Genomic DNA, 20,390 nt, shown 5'->3' on the forward strand with positions numbered 1-20,390 from the left:
TTGTTTGTGGCTGAACACCACAGTGTATGACTGCAGCCATACAGAGTACAGCATCTTCATCTCAGCAGCTTCTTGGGGCAGCCGTGGCCTACTGGTTAGCGCTTCGGACTTGTAACTGGAGGGTTGCTGGTTTGAATCCCGACCAGTAGGAAGTGGCTGAAGTGCCCTTGAGCAAGGCACCTAATCCCTCACTGCTCCCCGAGCGTCACTGTTGTAGCAGGCAGCTCACTGCGTCAGGATTAGTGTGTGCTTCACTTCATTGTGTGCTGAGTGTGTTTCACTAATTCACGGATTGGATAAATGCAGAGACCAAATTTCCTTCACGGGATCAAAAGAGTATATATACTTATACGTAGCGTAGCACGGTGTCTAATTATCTGAAGCTCTCCACATCACCTCCCCTCTCAGTGCTCCCAGCTGGAAGCCTCCTGCTGTTCTGCTCAACTGGTCAATAAGGTTACTGGTTGCATTCCCAGAGAATGTTTTGAAAGACTGACTGATTATGTATAGATATATATACGAAATAACAAATTATTGCACATCACAGCTTTCATATATGCTATGTAGGCTTCCACAGCACTGTGTCTGTTAGGAAGAACACTATCAAATGATAAAGACTTGCAAGTGCAAATGTCAATGCAATGCATATGTCTGATATGTCTGAGTGAAAACGCATTTGTGGTGGGGCAGTATGTTTGTCCAGTGCATGCAGTGTGTGTGTGTGTGTGTGTGTGTGTGTGTGTGTGTGTGTGAGAGAGAGAGAGAGAGAGAGACTCACTCCATCCGAGCAGAGGAGCCAGACTCCAGGCTAGCGAGTAAAGCCACACCACGAGGATGATGAGAAGAGTGCGACGTTTGGATGTCCACCGTATGGCCTGCAAGGGCTTGGTGATCACAATGTAGCGGTCAATGGCGATGGCAAGCAAGTTGATCATGGAGGAGATCCCAAACAAGGCCCCACAGAACGCATAGATCTTACAGCCTGTGAATATATATTCATTGTCATCGAACATACACAAATTTGGTGCTACGTTTTAATTATTTGATTGTTTTTTAGTGCACAAAGGAGTGTAGTCTACCTGTCTGACCAAACACCCACTCCTTGTAGAGGGAGTTGATGAAGAAGATGGGGGACTGTGTGATGGCCATGAGGAAGTCAGCCACAGCCAGACTTAAGATGAAATAGTTTGCTGGTGTCCACAACTTTTTGTTGCTGAAACAAGGGAAAAAATAATTTAATTAAGCATTCAGACAACATGTACTGTGTGTAAAACAATCGTCTCACTGTTATTAATCATATAATATACTGTTTATTCATTCACTGACATACCTATCCTTCTTAAAACAAACAATGCTCACAGAAATACATTGGCTATTATATTGTGTTCACTGATTTAAACAGTAGGCTAGTCTCTAAATTATAAATAACATTTGAACAGTACCAGACTCCAAATGCACCAGAGGAAATATCACTTCCTGTCTGCATATGCAGTACCTCTGATTCACACAAAACATTTACAATCAGAGGTTAATCTTACAGTAGGAGGTAAATGCAACTCCAGTAGCCTACACAGTTGAACACCACCTGTGTTACTGCAACAACACCTCTAAATGAGCAGAAAGAAAGCCATTTGCCATTGCCTGCAGGCTGAAAACACATTCTTCAAACACCACTGATTTCCATCCTTCATGCTCTCTTAATCATCAGGTGGTCGGAATTTGCATCGCACCACTATCAGTCTGATTGGACACTTGTGCATTAATCCAGCACCAACAAACCACAATTATCTCTGATTGAAGCTCTGCAGTCGCCACTCACTCTCTCTCTCTCTTCCCCTTAGGTTCCTATCCCACCACCCCCACCCACTGACCACAGCAGGCGCTAGGACCCAGCTGACAATGGCAATCAGCAGGGGGCATACTTCATTGCCTGCTTAATCTCCTGTAACTGGAAATGCCTCCTGTTTTCCAAGAAAACCTTTCCAACATCAGCCTCATCACACTGTCTTGCATCAGCCAGGAGTAAGAGGGTCAAAGGGACTTGTGGGTCAACATTGATTTTCATATGGCTGCTTTCATCCAGGTTAGGGAAAATCCACTCATTATGAAAAGTGTGTGCTGATGGACCTTTGAAAGGATTTGGGGGGAAAATAGACTATTTTCAGTAGGTGAGGTTTGTTTAACATAATCCACTGCCAGGATACTGGATGTCAATGATGGAAAGACATGATAAAAAACAGAGCATATGGGTTAAATTTACTTTATTTTGTTTACATTTTTTTGTTTGTCTGTACAATATGTTCAGCACATATTGTACAGCCTTGTTTGGCCCTCCCCTGAGTTGAGAAAGGGGGAAAAACAATTCCACCCTAAAATAATCACCTTGAAATCCACCTGACATTAAAACAAACAGTGGGTTTGGTTGAGCTGGACCCATGGGACAGCGAAAAAAAAAAAAAAACACTCCAAAGTAACCCTACTCCGTAGAAAATGTGCAGCAAATGGTCAAATCATTGACAGCACTGACGTCAAATGAACAAAGTAATGGACAGTGGGGAGGGGAGGCGTGGCCGGTAGTGTTCCCTCGACGGTCAATCAACCACGGAACACATGTCCGCAATCCGGCACCTGGAGCTGTTTCTGCCCATGTGCATTTGGGACTTGAGCAACTAGGCCGCAGAACAGGCATCTCAAGCACTTAAACGTTCAAGCAACTGACACGTGAAGATGCCCTGGACAGTCTAGTTTGGCTTGCAGACATACACTACTGTGTACAGTATGTACATTTGAATCTAAAACACTGGAATGCGCCTTACAGTCCTGGTAAATGAAGAATAATGATTTTGAAACAATTTTATATATTACATGTCAATTTTAGAACACGTATAGATTTTGTTTTCACAAAGTAATTGTCACACCTTTGTGTGGAAGCTAAAGGTGACAGACCAGTAGAAGTGTAGAGAAGATCATGCACCATCATCACAAGATCACAAAGCACAGTCTACCGTGTGTGTGTGTGTGTGTGTGTGTGTGTGTGTGTGTGTGTGTATGCATGTGTGTTTGTGTATGCATGTGTGTGTGTATGCGTGCGTGTGTGTGTGTGTGTGTGTATGCATGTGTGTGTGTGTGTGTGTGTATGCATGTGTGTGTGTGTGTGTGCGTGTGTGTGTGTGTGTGTGTGTAGCATAGGCTGGTGATTGTGTTAGATCGGGGGTGGGCTAATACTTCCACAGTTTGCGTCCTCAGCCCAGCAGGATGGCAGAGGTGGAAGGCTGAAGCTCGTCCAGAGGACGGCATACTCGTCCACTCTGGCACGGCTCCCAAACACACTCAATTAAAACGGCAAACATTTCCATATCTGAAAGTAGTTCAATAGTGTAGAATTCACAGGTAAACTGGCCAATAACATGGATTTGAAAGTAATGAAAGAAGATACAAAAAGAGATCACAAAAATGTATACATGTATGTCATGTATGTTTTATAACTGCTTTACTATGTATTTACTTTTGAACTACTTTAATACTTTTAAACATATTTTTTTACATAGGCCTATGGGCAACACTGATTTATCAAACAAATCACTGCATCATATCAGAACGTTGGCCCCACTATCCTTTACTGAGGCAGTCAAAGCATCTTGGCCAATGAAAATGACCCATGATGCCTCAGTGCAGACCCACATGCTGAGCTGTGAGAGACATGAAGTGGAGGCGACGCTCAGAGATGCATTTTTTCGCTTCATGCACCACTAAGCACATCCCATCAAAACAAGCAGGAGGTGGAGCAATTCCAGGAGTCCGCGTTTTGATTGGTCGGAGCTTATCCCCTGAGGGCTCTCCTAGACTCTCAGGAATAGGAACAAAAGAGAGACAGCAGACATGTCCTGCTTCAATGCCGACTCATCTGAGTATGATTGTGTTGCATAATCTTATATGTTTACATTATGTACATGGCGGTCACATATGCAGCCACAGAAACAAGTGGGGGATGTGGCCAAGGTCCTGTCGACCCTGATTAATTGAGAAGTGCACTGATCTCAACAACCAACCTACACAGGGAAGGGAAGTGAAATGGTTGCAGGAATCGCACCAATATGTCAGTCTCTCTATGTTCTATGGGTGTCAACACATTAACCCCTTTTACATGTAAGAATTATGTTATGCTTTGTACCAGCTACAGCTAGTAGCATAGTTATGCAGCAGAAAAATCAGTTGATCAGTTGAATGTATGCTAATGTATTGAATCAAACATATCCACCACAACCTCCACTGGTCCACTTGTTAAATCAGTGATGTTTTCTGAAAAACAGCCCTACGGTCCATTAGCAGGCCTGTTAAGTGGCCCACAGGAAACAGAGATCTTCTGATTATCTCCCTAGTCTCTCCTAAACAACAGTGAGATTAGGCCCAGATTTTTATATGGACTAAATATCTTCTATGGTGTTAAAGGATTGTGTTGATTTCTCAACAGGGCCACAAATCATGGTCAGTTTTCACAACATGTTTGCACAATTTCCATCCATGGTGGGTATGTAGTTCCACTATACTTTTACGCAAATTTTTCTTTTGGTCCCTGGGGGCCACTCCATCCACATGCACAGACACACAGACACACACACACAGACACACACACACACACACGTAAACACATCCACATGCACAGACGCACACATACATAAACACACACACAGGCACACACACAGGCACACACACACTCACACACATACACTCGCACACATACACACAGGCACACACGATTGCACACACACACAAACAGCCTACACAAAGAGGGGATGGACTAGAAGATTAGAGCCTAACCGATTTACCGGTGGGCTGATAATATCGGCCGATATTTTCCAAACTATCGGTATCGGCTATTATAACGGCCGATAAATCATGTTCAATTCAGTAAAGGAAAACCGAATATTGATCCTTCATTTAGGCTGCATTTCCAGTATTGGCATTATGCAGTTGGAGATGGAGCAGCGTCTTGCTGCAAAACACACATGCATTACTTGACTTGGTCCCACTTCACTGTGATTTCCTACAATAACAACGCAACAGTAGCTTACGGTTTCACCACTTTGTGGCTTGTGTATTCATGGTAGGATGATTTTCCAGTCAAATGTAATTCCCATTTCCTTCTTGAAGCCTAAATAAACCTGAGAATGTTTATTGGACATGCTTGGTTTTAATAATTTAATCTTACACCAGTTTAATGTTATGCCCATGGATAAAATAACGTTAACGTTAGTATTGGTTGAGTGATAGAGGCTAGTTTGATTGTTGGTGTATTTGTGAAACATAAATGCGGTTATACTGAGCAAATTGATAACAGCACTGCAATTGTCTCTTTTGACTGTCATGCTTTTCTTTTCTGACCATAGCCTACTGACAGAAGCTAGTTAGTTAGCCACAATGCTAACGTTCACTAATGTGACAGCAGGGCATAAATAGGCTACCTGTTTACGATGCATCCTAAACACCGGGCTGGGACACTTCTGCTTTGCTAAATAGATTTTTCTGCTGTTGACACAGTCCTTGGTGGCTCTGTGAGTGCTTTGTAAAATGTTACATTAAGACCACAAAAAGTCTACACAAAATAAATATGAGCATCTGAGCTAAAGTTTCAATTCCAACAAAGGTGTTTCAAGAAAGAAGAGCATGGTTTAGGCTACAAAGTCTAAAAGTAAAGTAAAGTGATCATACTTGAAAAATGTTTTGCTTGCATAAGGGATAGTCATAAAGTGTAATCTGCTCACAATCTAGATTATGGCAATGTGGTTGTCACAGAACAAAGACCTCTTTTATTCTTACTATTCTTTCTATTCTATGCACTCTTTTATTTCTTAAAACAATAAATTACAGTATGAAGAGCCTTTCATTAGGAAACTTGATATTTAGGCCTATTCAAATACATAATGCCCCACCTTGATTAGAACTTTGTTATGGGAAAACATGTTCAGATTGCGTTTGTTAAAATTGACAATCAGCCAATATATCGGTTATCGGTTTATGAAAAAATCAAATATCGAAATCAGTATCGGCCTTGAAAATCCCATATCGGTCAGGCTCTATAGGAGATGGAGACAAATTGACATACACACACACATGCACACAAATGCACAGACACACACAAATGCATACACACGCACATCCACACGCACAGACACACACACAAACACACACACTCACACAGACACTGCCACGGGTTTCAGTGATTACATTAAAATTATAACTAAATCAGCATTTTGGCACCTCAAGACCATAGATTTTGTTTTTAAACAGGGTTTAGAGAATCTCATCCATGCCTTAATATCCTGCAGGGTTGACTATTGCAAAGCTCTCCTAACTGACCTCCCCAAACAGTCCATTAGACAGCTACAGCTAATTTGAAATGCTGCAGGCAGAATTTTAACTAAAACAAGGAAAACAGAGCACATTACTCCAGACCGCAGGTCATTAAACTGGCTCCCAGTTAGATTTAGAATTGAATTTAGTCCTAGTAATTGTACAAGACACGTAATGTCTTGGACCCACAACATATTGCAGTCATGTTTGTTCAATATACTCCCATAGAAGTAAATTTAAACTTGAACTTAAGTTGTGATTTTTCCAGTAGAACAGTGGATATCTTTCAGTGAAAAACCTTGCATGAGGCAATATATAGAGCTATCAATTTCCAACTTATGTAAGGGGCCAACACTGTCTTATACTCTTGTATTCAAGGACTTTACTTCATCATCTTTGAGCCTTACAAGATGACAAAAGTGTTTGTTGTGAATCTGCTCAGAAGCTTATAGTTGTACAGTTTTACTCAGTCACTTGGGCTCATTCCTCAAAGCAGAACTGAAACATCTCAAAACTAAATATTCAGCCACTATATCATCTGATTACTGTAACATTGTAAAAGTAATTTGTCATTATTTTGAACAAACAAAAAATGTGAAGAATGTCATCATCAACAAACTATGTTACAAATAGTATTTTAAAGGTTTACTGTACATATGAAACCTGATCCCACATAGCCTACAATAATTATGTAACATTGTACAGTTCAAATTGATATATGCCACACAGAGAAAGAATGGCATTGTGCATTAGCAATCATTGTCATCAAAACTGCATTGTTTGCATTGTTACATTGACAGCATTCTGACTCACTTGTTTGTGAACAAGGACTTGTTATTATGATGATACTGACGTGTACAATTGTTTTGAGAACTGTTGGGCAAACATTAATAATGACTCAACAAATGCACCAAAGTGACTGAGATAAACTCTGACTGCCTGATCTCCCAACATTGCAGTCATTGCAAGCGCCTCTGATTGATTAATCACCACTATGTGGATACTGTTTTTTAGAATTGATTTAGATTAAGTGTTTAGTATAATTTGTATTTTTGTCATTAGTATTTTAGTATATTTTTATATATTGTATTAAGTGTTAGTTAGTATAATTTGTATTTTAATATATTTAGCATATTCTTTATCTTCTACTGTCCTTATTGCTTAGTTGTGTTTTTATATTATATACTTTAATTACTCTTTCTGCTGTCAAAGAATGTGTTTGTGTTGTATGTATGCTGCTGAGACCTTGAATTTCCCCTGGGGATCAATAAAGTATCTATCTATCTATCTCTATCTATCTAACTATACAGTACATGCACTGTGGTTTCATAAGCGCTTGCCACAAATAACTGGTCTGTGCATTCATATTTGCACTGTGCCGAGGGAAATATGAGAGTGTCAAGCCTCATCTGAGTTGTTCAGACTTGGATCCCTAATCAGGCAATCACACTCTCAAAAGAGCTTGAAAAGTATATCAATATTTTAAGACCAAGCCATAAAGCATTGCCACCTGCAATGCTATCATGTTCCCAATGCTGTAATGACCCACTTATTCAAGATGTTACAAAGTATTTGGGGAGTTCTCTGGTCTTATATGGTCCATGTGGTCTTATTGCACCTTTATTGAATCATGAGACCTGAAATCTTCACACCAATTTATTGGGGTACCCTCAGTATACCATGTTGGATTTTTCAGCCATTTTTTAACGTGTTTCTGAAAGGTGAAATTGACATATTGAAACCATGTTGATGTTGATCTGCACGTGTGTTTTCTATGCTAATATGTCTCCAGAATATGAGGCAATGCATTTCCACACATCGACATCCACACAGAAAATGATCAGAACATAATCAGGAACAATGATGAGAAGAACTACAACAAATTACCCATTTTGTGCATGTCACGTAATGCCAACATAAAACTCTTCTGTCTTTACCAAAACATAATCATTCAGCTATTGCACACACATTGCCAACTACAGACAAAGCACCTCTATCGCTTCTTACAACTGCCCTCCAGATTGCTTTTACTGTTCCTCGAAGTCTGCTTTGAAAACATCCCCTTGTCAAGAGAATGTGTCTGCAAACTCTCAGCACACTCTCATCCGTGTTCAGTGCTGCATCACATGGGTTTGGCCGGTGGCCCTGGAGGGCTTTATAGAGCAACAGTGTGCTGCTCCCACCAGCTAAAGACAACCGAGAGACTCTCAACCAGCAGCAGCAGCAGCAGCAGCAGCATTCACAGCAGTTAGGATGGATCCTACGACCTCAAGCTGAGAGAAAGCTCCACAGAGGAATGCTTCACCCTATCAGATGCCCCCAACACATACACACACACACACCACCACCCCCCCTCATCCCTGAAAATGGACGCCCGTAAAGGACATTTTGTCTAAAAATACGTGATCTTGGAGATGCACACACCGGCGTGCCCGAGAGGCCGGACTGATGCTGTAACACTGAGAGCAACAAATGCAGAAAGCATGTCGGCTAGCCTCCACAGGGGCCCTCGCCGTGCTTTTAGGTCCTTGTCAGACGCGCTTGAGTCACGCTCGCCCAGGGGACCTATCTCCGAGACACAAATGCCCAGAGCTCCCAGTAGCCACTTGCCTGCCCAGAGCTCCCAGTAGCCACTTGCCTGCCCAGAGCAAAAGGGGGAAAAAGCCGGTCAGTACAGAGAAACTTGAGCTCTCCGAAGGAACCAGCCTCTTTTGTCCTTTCTTGGAGGACAATTGTCCCACAGAGTCTAAAATAAGTCCCATCTGCAACGCTGAGTACCATGTCAGAAGGGATCACGTTCAATTGCAGAGCCCCTCGCCTCACTGCGATGTCATATTTATAAATGATGAAATGCTCATCAGCATTTTAAAGATTCATTTCCGCATGGCAGCACCCTGCCCTTTAACCAGGGGTGTTTACGCGGAAATGGGAGAAAATGTGGAGGAAAAGGCACACACTCATGACAGAACATGATGTTAATTATCTGAGTAAAAAAGTGACCAATATTCCTCAGGAGCTCTGCAAAGCTCCAAAGTCCTAAGTCCCAATGTGCCTACTTGAGTAGGAGAAAGTGATACACAGTAATTAGTTTGATGGTCTGTTTCATCTCATGAAACTGGATAGAAATGTTGTAATGAAGCCTTTTGCGTTTTTTCTCTCTCTAGTAGAGAACACTACTGTGACCATGATGGCAATGTGTGTACAACACAACTCGGATAGTGATACTAAATAACTCAGATAGTGATACTAAAGAAATCAGTCACACCATCAAAAAATAATCAATCCATAAGACAAGGTCTGCATTACTAAAATCTTTAAAAGAATCATCCCTTTTATAACAAACACAATCAGCCTCTTCAGCCAAAAAGTGTCTCAAATTCCTCCTGTGATGTGGTGGCCTACCTGAAGAAGGCGTAGATAACCAGCGCGTTACCCACCACCCCCACAGCACCGATCACCACCACGAAGAACGCCACTATGTAGTGGGCATGGTCCGGGACATCCACCTTCCGGAAGAAGCCTCGGTCCATTGTATCCACACCTACGAGACGAAGGTTTCCCAGGGAAACACAAACACATACAGTATTTATTAGGGCTGTCAAAATAACTAATTAATTTCGATTAATTAATTTGAGAAAAAATAACTGATTAAAAAAATTAGTGTAGATTAATCGATTCCTTATGACCTTTGACCCCGAGCCGTTCTAGTCAGTAAAAATTAGACTGTAAAATGAAGGAGAGAGAAGAAAACGTGCTGCCTAGATCATTGATTGGAACATTTACTTTTAAAAAACGGCCTGATGGTGTTATAAAAACAAAGTGTTGAAAATAAAGTCCTTTGCAATGTCTGCAGCAAGGAATTTGCATATCACCGGAGTTCATCAACTCTATAGTCGCACATCAATGCAAAGGAATAAGTGTTGACATTGAGGGGAGTGTTAATTTATTTTCATTGTGTCCCCTAGGTTATATCTGTGGCCTGAAATGCCTTGTATGTGAAGAAAAAACGTCTTCCCGAAGCAGTTTTGAATTTATTTCCTTAGCATATTAGGTCATATCATAGATTATTATGGCCATTATTTGAACAGTGAAAATAATAATAAGAGTTTTTGAACTTTAATGTCACTAATGCTGATTATTCAATGATTCATTTGAATTTAAATGTTGAAAATACTTTCAGAGCAAAAATTATATATGCGATTAATTTAGATTAATTAATCAAAGAGTATGTAATTAATTAGATTATTTTTTTAATCGATTGACAGTCCTAGTATTTATGTTATGTCTAAAAAAAAGAGTGTGTTCTTTTGTGTGTGTGTGTGTGTGCCCTCTTAAACACAAGCATATTGTGTGTGTGAACCATTCTTCATCCCTCTGTCCCCCACTCTCTCTCTCTCTCTCACACACACACACACACACATATTGCAAGTGTATCTCAATGTTTCAAGTTTGCCCTCTTAAGCACAAGCATACTGTGTGTGTGAGCCATTCAAGTGTCTCTCAATGTTTCAAGTTTGCCCTCTTAAACACAAGCATATTGTGTGTGAACCATTCTTCATCCCTCTGTCCCCCCTCTCTCTCTCTCTCTCTCTCTCACACACACACACACACATATTGCAAGTGTCTCTCAATGTTTCAAGTTTGCCCTCTTAAGCACAAGCATACTGTGTGTGTGAACCATTCAAGTGTCTCTCAATGTTTCAAGTTTGCCCTCTTAAGCACAAGCATACTGTGTGTGTGAACCATTCTTCATCCTTCTGTGCCCCCCACTCTCACTCTCTCTCTCTCTCACACACACTCTTGCTTATATAAAAGAGCTGACAGCCTTTTCTCAGATGAATGAATGGCTGACAATCACCCAATCAACCGACTGACAATGACAAAATCATCTCGAACAGTGTTTGGTGCTGGGTCTTATGTTCATCCATTGTCTTAGCAAATAATCCATGACTGCCACTTTGACTTTTGTGAAACATTGTAATTGCTGTGGTTCCCAAGAGAGAAAAATGTTGTGTGTGATGTTTAGGTCTGCTTGTGTGTGTGACACAGTATTTGAGTGAATACTGTGAATTCAAATAGTACATTTTCATTTTTTAAAAAATATTAAAATGAGTATCGGTGTAAATATTTACAATGCTTTATATGCCATATGTCTATTCAAGGGCTTTGTGTTTAGATAGATAGATAGATACTTGGGGAAATTCAAGGGTCTCAGTAGCATACAGACATCACACACAACATGCACTTACAGCAGAAATGGTAAACATAAGTATAAGTATAAACAAATAACTAAACTCCACTGTACAATAAAGACAGTAGAAGATAAGAGTTTGAGTCAAAGCAAAATAATTTGAAAAAAAACAAACCAAATTAAATCACACTAGCATTCCAGCTCCAAGGACCTTTTTTTGCAAACCCAGTACAAATGACTAATTAGCCTTTATGGAATGAATCCAGGCTTGCAGATCAGGGACACATGTTTCTCTTCAAACGGCCCTGTGTATCTGGGGAGTGTTGTTGGGCACACTTTCATTCATTTTTTTTTCACTTCTGGATTTGCATCTGGACATCTGACTTGCTCAGTGTGCCGTGACTTAATCCTGGATACTCCCCAACCGTCCATCTGATGCCTTTGTTATAGTCTCTCCTCTCTCGCTTTTTGGTCGCTTTTGTACTGATGGATGAATGGACGGGTGGACAGGCAGCATATCCTTAACCAGAAGGAGCTCCGAATAAGAATAACCCTGCAATGTGATGAGATCTCCAGAATATAGGCCCATTCAACCATGCATTACCTCCCAGACCGTGAAACTTTTATTTCCTAACAAAAGGGAACATTTAAAAAAAAAAAAAAAAATGGCGGCACTCTTTTATGTGTCCCATGTATGGTATTGAAGGCCCAGGTCTGTGTTTTTATTGTCTCAAGGCCAGGTCACAGGGGTCAGGCATGAGAGGCTATTTTTCCCTTTCTTCTTCTCTTTTTCCTGATATTTGTTCACAAAAAGCCAGCTGTTCTTGTGGGGGTGTTACGGATATTGTACTTTGCCTGAGGAGAGGAGTTAGTCCACCAATAGTGCACCAGGCTTTGAGATCCCTCACCCGGTGACATGGAGAGAAGCAATAACCCTCACTTACAGTCCATCAGACCCACTAAAGCTGCCTGCCCAAGAGCATTGCCTGTTACTGCACAGAGATATTACACTAACACAAATCTGGAAAAATCTTTGTTTTTATGTGCGATAATTGTATGTGTTTGGGCATTTGCAAAGATTCATACAACTCCTTAGTACTATCTAATTGTGCAAGGTAAGCTGCCAAGGTGTAAAGAGAGAGACATAACAAGTGAGAGAAGGACATAGAAGCAGAGGGGAGGATACAGCGCTGGGAAGATTGAGTGACAGGGGGGCTGTACAGGGTACACAAGTGAAGCGTTCCCTCCGTTCGCGGAGCATGTGCTGCAACAATTAGCTTACACTTTAATGGGCTCTATGCACGACTCCCATTTTGGATTCGCTTGCTACTGGGCAATGAACTTACTGTTTTTTTTTTTTTTTTTTTTTTTATTTGCAAACATCATTGACATTACAGGACATGCACATGAATACTACATACAACAAACAGACATACATTACATAAACACATACTGTAACTTAACAAGACATCACATTGACTTGGCTTCCACAAACATAACACAAAATAACATTAATAACAGAAAGGCTAAGGATGATTTGCGTCCAGGATGATTACAGATATGATTATCAGGGATGAAATTGATGACCGGAATGAAAAGAAGGGGGATGGGGGTGCGGATGGTAGCTCTAAGAGTGTGAATGAGGTGGTGTTGGGATGGGGGTGGGGATGGGGGTGAGGGTAGTGAGTATGTGAGGATGTATGTGTGTGTGTGTGTGTGCAAGATATGTATAAGGCTGGCTTGCTGTTGGGCCAGGAGGAGAGAAGCTGGAACATAGAGAGGGAGGGTTTCAGAGGAGAGGAGTTGTAATTATTCTATTAATGATAAGTATAATAATAGGAATAACTGATTGCCTGGTTGATTGCCTGACTGATTGCCAACCTGGGCGCCCATTAATGGCCACAGTTCCACCCAGCCCCTGCAGTTATACTGCGACGAGCTGACAGAGGGGAGGACCTGCGTGCCACCCATCGCCCCAGGCCCCCAGCATATGCACACATCCCCCACTACCACGACCAACCACACCCAGACCTTCACCCAACACGCCACTCTTGACCTAAATATGTACAGTATGTGAATGGCTAGGTTGAGGGGTCTATCTAGAGTGTAGCATTAAAGAAGTGGGCATGCATGGTGAATATCTGTCAGGATTTCCCCATGCACACCCCACTTACCCTGTGTAAGATGTATGCCTCCTCTGTAATGTGTGCATTAAAATAAGTGAGGCATGCAGATAGACACCTGATGAGGCATCTACCTGCACTCCACTCTTACCCTAGCCTGTTTTGTAGTTTTTGTTTATGTATGTCACCTAACATGTAGTGCGATTAAAAGAGAGTAAAAGCGTGCTGTGTGCTTCCAGGACAAGGCGTGTGCATGAGCTGCATGAGGAGGGTGCACACCGGGGCCCAGGGCCAATAGATAACCCACAGGACCCAACCAATGCCAAAACCACACAGCGACCCGCCAGGACCGAGTCTCCCAAGCCATCCAATGGGGCCCCGGCAGAATAACGATGGGAGAGGCAGAGAGAAAGAGTGAAATTAGTAAAGTTTATCAGAGAATGTAAATAAAGGGGGAGGGAAAGAAGGGGATGCTATTTATATTACTACTACTAATAATAATAATAATAATAATAATAATAGTTCCAGCTACCCCCCCCTGCCTAGTGTTCGATGATATGTGTATCTGTTGATGAAGTGTGTTATGATCGTGTGGAGATGGAACTCAGGCAAAGAGGGTCAGGACTGTAAGTAGGTGATAAAGGGGGTACCAAGGAGAGGTTGTATCCTGAGTATTGATTAAGTTTGTAGTTGATAGGTTTTCTAATGATATATAGTCTGTTAACAAGTTTTTCCAATGAGTGATGTGAGCTTTTTCTTAGATTTCCAGTTCATGAGGATTGTTTTCTTGGCGATAGTCAGCTTACCAGCAGTGTTTTATTGCAGGAGTTGCTTAAATTGACTGTGGATGTATCACCAAGTATGCATAAGGAAGGGATGCTGGGATGTGACAGCCAAAGATGGAAGAGAGATTTTGTGACACTCACCCAGAAGTGGTTGATTGGAGTGCAATGCCAAACCGCATGAATGTATGCATCTGGGTTATTTTGTGTGCAGTGAGTGCAAAGATCCGAGCCAAACCCCATTTTTAGCCAATTTATGTGCAGTGAAGTGGAATCTGTGAAGAACCTTGTATTGTATTAGTTGTAGATTACTATTCTTTGTCATGAGGTAGATGTTTTTGCACATTTTGGTCCAGAAGTCGGCACCGGGGAGTAATTGATAAGTCTGATTCCCATTTGTGATATGGCAGGCCAATTGTTTTTCTGAACGAGATATAATTTTGTAAATTTGGGAGAGTATTTTTTGGGAGAGGGAATATTAAGCAGCTCTGAGATTGGTGGGGAATGTCAAGGTTAGCTGTCTGGATGTTAATTTTTCCTAGGATAGATGATTTAATTTGCAGGTATTGTAAGAAGTGTTTACTCTCGATGCCGTGCTTCTGGACCAAACAGGAAAATGAGGCCAGATTATTGTCTTGAAGAATGTGTTGAAGGTGAGTGATGCCCTTTCCCATCCATGTGTGAAAGTTAAGTGTTTTTTTTATTGACGGTGAAATCTGGGTTATTCCAAATCGGGGCGCGAATTGATGGTGCTATAGGTGAATCAGTGATGTGGTAGAATCTCCACCAGGCTGTCAGAGTAGCTGAAATTGTTGGGGTTTTGAAGGATGGATGATTTTGGACGACTGACTGCAGAAAGGGAGATCTGAGATTTTAATTTCTTTACAGATTGTTTGTTCTAGGTCTAACCAGGTGTTGTCTGAGGGGGTGGGGTGTAGCCATTTGTGGATGAAGTGGAGCTGGTTGGCCAGGGCATAGTGCTGGAAGTGTGGGGCCTCTAGTCCTCCCATTGCTTTTGGTTTTTATGGAGTCTGGACACCTTTGATGAGGGGGTTCTGACGGATGGCAGCTGCTAGGGGTTCAATGAAGATTGTAAATAGTGAGGGGGAGAGTGGGCACCCCTGTCTAGTTCCCCGGTGAAGAGTGAAACTTTGTGATGTTAGTCCATTGGTGATTACTGTGGCTGAAGGAGAGGTATATAGAAGTTTAATCCAGTTAATGAACGACTCCCCGAAGCCAAACCTCCCTAATGTGGAAAACAGGAAATTCCAGTTCACCCTATCAAAAGCTTTTTCTGCGTCCAGAGTTGCTATGATGGTATTATCTTGAAAATTTGTAGAGTGATACATTATATTTAACAGTCTGCGGGTGTTGGTGGATGAAATTCTACCTTTAATGAAGCCTGTTTGGTCTGGGTGGATAATGGATGGGGTGACCTCTGCTAATCTGTGTGCTAGCATTTTTGCGATTATCTTATTGTCCACATTGAGGAGAGAAATTGGTCGGTAGCTAGATGGCAATGTTGGGTCCTTATTGGGCTTGAGGAGCAGTGAAATTGAGGCTGTGGTGGAACTAGTTGGAAGACGTCCTTTCTGTTTTGATTCATTAATCATTCTGATGAAAAGTGGAGCTAAGATGGTCCAAAATTGTTTGTAGAACTCAGCAGGAAAGCCATCGGACCTGGTGCTTTATTATCGGGCATCTGTTTCAGGGCATCAAACAGTTCTTGTTGAGTTATAGGTGATTCTAGGTTTTTTATTTCGGTCTCATTGAGTTGTGGTAATTCAATGCTGTTTAGGAAAGAGTCTATGAATTCCTGGTTGGGGTTTATTTCTGAAGAATATAGTTTATTGTAAAACTGGTAAAAAACATGATTTATTTCTTCAGGTGAGCTGGTTAGCTTCCCTGCTGAGTTCTTTATGACCGGGATTGTTGATTTTTCTTTGTTACGTTGGATTTGATTTGCTAAGTATTTACCTGATTTATTGCTATGGTGGAAGTTTTCCTGCCTTAGACGGTGAATCATAAATTGAGTGTGTTTATTGAGTATTTCATTGAGTTTGAATTTATGTTTCCTAAGTTTTGCCTGTGTTTCTTCAGTTGGGTTGCTTGCATTGGTTTCTTCTAACTGTTTAATTTTATTGTTGAGTTCTACTTCCTGTTCTTTTTCCTTCTTTTTTTTGTATACTGAATATGAGATGATTCTTCCTCTGAGTACTGCTTTTCCTGTTTCCCACAGAAGGGAAGGAGATGATTCAGGGGAGCCGTTCATTTCTAGAAAGAATGCCCCTCTCTCCCAACAAAACTGATGAAATTTGGGTCTTGTAAGAGGGATGTATTAAAACGCCATTTGCTAATTGGTCGCTGTTGGTTCGTTATGTTCCATTTAATTGTAACTGGGGCATGATCGCTAATGACTATGGGATGAATAGTTGAATCAGAGATATTTTTCATTATAGAGTTGCTGGTTAGAAAATAATCAATACGGGAATAGGAGTGGTGGACCGGAAAAAAAAAAAAAAAAAGAGTAGCATTTGGAGTCTGGGTGCTGAAGCCGCCAACAATCGCCAAGGCCAGAATCGCTCATGAACTGTTTTATTGTTTTTGTGGATTGCCAGATTCGTTTGCTTTTAGAGTGATCAGATCTGTCAAATGTGGGGTCTAACACTGTATTAAAAGTAAGCCTGCAATTATGATGGGACAGCCAGATAGAGTTGAGATGGAGGTGAAGAGGTTCTGAAAGAAAAACTGGGTTGTCTGTATTAGGGCCATAAACATTAACAATTGTTACAGGGGTATTGTGAATTGAGATGTTTATGATGACAAAACGTCCTTCTGGGTCTGTGATGGTGGCGTTATGGATGAATGAGATTCTTTTGTTAATCAGAATGCAAACTCCCCTTTGTTTTGTATTGTAATGAGATGAGAAAATGTGATTGAATTGTCTTGATTTGATGCGGGTGTAGTCTAATTCTGAGAGATGAGTTTCTTGTAGGAGGCATATTTCAGCTTTTAAACTATCCAAATGATTTAAGATTTTGAGCCTCTTTGCCTGAGATCCAATCCCACGGATGTTCCAGGTCAGGAATGTAAGTGGTACCATGTTGTGATTGTACAGTTATGAAAATGTTTGATAAGGTGGGTATTGTGTGTGTGAGAGTGTGTGCAGGTGTCAGTTAGATAGGAGAGGGGGAAGGGGGGGTGGAGGAATAGGTATGTAATGTGGTGTGCGAATGAGATGTAAAGGGTAGGGGCTGAGAAGAATATAGAGCATAAAGAGGTAGGAATTTGGTTCTGGAGTGGTGACAGCATGAACATTTCCTGTTTAGCATTGAAAACATACAGATCATAATTTGACTTTAGCCTATAGACATAATAAAACAAAACAGACAGGACACACAAGCAAACATGTATAGACAAAACACCATGAATAACATTAAACATTGAGAGAGCAAAAGAGAATGGGTGGGTAGGGGGAGCAAAAGGAATGAAACATAAGAAGAGAGAAGAGAGAGGTGATCCAAGCATCAGTAGGCAGTGGGTTAGAGAGAGTTGAGGGTGACAATGTTATAATCAAGATGAATGTTGGCATGAGGTATGATGTGCTATTGCCAGGTGGTGATATTGGGGTTGCGATACAGAGTTCCATTGACATACAGTTTATTGACTGACAGTGCTGCTCGTTTGCCCTCTTGCCTGAGTTGTTTCATTATGGGCAAGAGGGCTCTTCTTCTTTCCTGTATTACTTGTGGGAATTGGTCGTTTTAGTCCGAATGAAGTGCCTTTCAGTTCTTTCCCTTTGCTTTTGATGAGTTCTTTGTGTTTGAAGTGTTGAACTTGGCGATAATTGGAGGAGGTTTTTTATTGTCTTTGGAAGTGAGGCGGTGTACACGGTGGAAGGTAATCTTGTCAACTGTTTCTGGCGGTAGTTTGAGAGATGACTGAAAGAATTCTTTAACTGCTTTCTCTGGGTCGCCGGGTGTATCTTTAGAAGTTGGCAGGGGAATTCGGAAAAATGAGGTTATCGCATGATGCTGCAGCACTGGAGGTCTAGGATTGTTTCTTTTATGATCCGATTTTCGCTGGTGAGTTGATTAACATGGTCGGATAAGTTTGTGATATTTCCTTTGAGTTCACGGTTTTCTAAAGCGAGTGTGTCGATCTGTGATTGGGAAAATTCGAGGCTGGCTTTTAAGTCCTTAATGTCTGCGTGCAGATGTTCCAGTATTGCAAGTTTGTTGTTTATGGATTGTAGTAAACTGACCTCGATGGATGTAGAAGTAAGCGCCAAGCTGTAGGTGATTCTGGTTCAGTCTCTGTTGAGTAGTCACGAGTGCGTTTCTTGCTGGGTTCAGATGACATAACGTCCAGAATGAAGAGGTTGCCGTTGGAAAAGGTGGAGAATATAGGTGGAGGTTTTTGATCCAATGAACTTACTGTTAACGTTGTACACAGTAGGCTAAGACAGAAAATGACAGATTACTGGCCTGTCCGTTTTTATTATAGTAGGCTATTGCTAGTTGAACTACATAGCTAATTTAACCAGTTCAGTAACATCAGTTGCTTGATTAAGGTTAAGAAGGTTTGTGTCGTGAAGCCTTGCGCACACGCATTTCTGCCCGAATAGATGCCCAAAAAGCGTTGCAATATGGATGGACTTGCCTAAAAGGACTGTCACTCCTACCATCAGAAAGTCAAAAAACAAATGGCGAAACTGCAGTATATGCCTGGCCAGTAGGTGGCACCTTGGCAGGATACAGGTCTCGCACAAACTCACAAAGAAGAAACAATTCACCATCCATCTCGGAGCATGTGCAAGTCTACTCTGAGCAAATTTGTGTCATGAGGCATACATTCAAATCACTGTTAATAATGCTACAATATCAACAGAAAGGCCTAACATGACATACATGCAAAAGTAGAAATAATCTAAAGAACATCCTGTGCACCTGTGGAACAAAAAATCTTGCACAGGTCAACGTATTTAGTGCTCAGACGGTACCCAATACCGACTAAAAGGGTTTTGATCCTACCCGATAAACAACGTCAACGTAGCCTAGCTTAGTGCAATATCAAGCGTTCCAGTTGCACATGGGCAAAAAAGCCTTCTCCTGAGTTCCATTTGTTCCATCGGCCTGGCCATGCAAATCCAGTAGCAGCAACTGGAATCCATACATTGCCACGGAATTATTTTTAGAATCTGATCCCTTATCATACCTGTTCATTCATTCTCGTCGCTCGACTTATTGTGACTACAGTAAATTCAAGATGGCGGCGAACGGTAAACTTCCTGAAGGTACTGTGTGTATAAATCATCTTGTAAATAACCAACAGTGTATTTTACAAAGTTCTCAATGTCTCTTTTTAAATGTCAGGGCCCTCAGAAGTCTACCAATGAAGTGTGGAGCTACTTTGAGCCTCGTAAATGGTGTAAAACAGTGATTTATTTGCATGGCTAGGCCGATGCCCGAGGCACCCCCTTTGAAAACCTGTTGGTAGCATTGGCTAACTAGCACCAGATTTCGGAGTGCAGGGGACAAGCCGAGATGAGCTATGAGACATACGTTCACACTCGGTATCATGTTTCAATACACTTTAGGTCAATATCACACCGGAATTCTCCTTTAAAGGAAGCAGATTTTTTCCCCTCTTTCGATTTCTGATAAACAATTAGCTTTGAAAGAGACCTCTTCATCTTAGCATATGGTTAAATCTCGGCTTTACACAGGGCTAGGCTACTGTAGGGCAGCTTGTCGCATGAGCCGGCAGAATGAAAGGCGATGCACAGACACAGACAGACAACAGGGGCTGTTGGCGAGTGCGCCAGGAAAGGGCCGCTCGCTCCTGCGTCGCTCTCGCTCGCTCGCCCCTGAACTCAATCTACCATCATGTCACATCTTGCATGTTGCAATCTCCTCTGTGGAACATACAGTAAACCAGAAT

The 20,390-nt window shown here is 41.5% G+C and overlaps 1 protein-coding gene across 4 annotated transcripts in view; it reads right to left on the minus strand.

Annotated features, from left to right (window-relative positions):
* The window catches only part of opn4xa (opsin 4xa), a 48,128-nt gene that overhangs the window by 16,081 nt on the left and 11,657 nt on the right, over positions 1 to 20,390 (minus strand). For all 4 annotated transcript variants that reach the window (XM_048235578.1, XM_048235577.1, XM_048235575.1 and 1 more), the window contains exons 2-4: positions 9,754 to 9,892; positions 1,080 to 1,213; positions 779 to 982 (exon numbers count right to left, since the gene is read on the minus strand). In XM_048235578.1, the coding sequence (XP_048091535.1) occupies positions 779 to 982; positions 1,080 to 1,213; positions 9,754 to 9,881 (466 nt within the window). In that variant the 5' untranslated portion in view covers positions 9,882 to 9,892. The remainder of the gene's footprint in view (positions 1 to 778; positions 983 to 1,079; positions 1,214 to 9,753; positions 9,893 to 20,390) is intronic.

This window comes from Alosa alosa, chromosome 23 (assembly GCF_017589495.1).
Source record: "Alosa alosa isolate M-15738 ecotype Scorff River chromosome 23, AALO_Geno_1.1, whole genome shotgun sequence".
NCBI classification, from domain to species: domain Eukaryota; kingdom Metazoa; phylum Chordata; class Actinopteri; order Clupeiformes; family Clupeidae; genus Alosa; species Alosa alosa.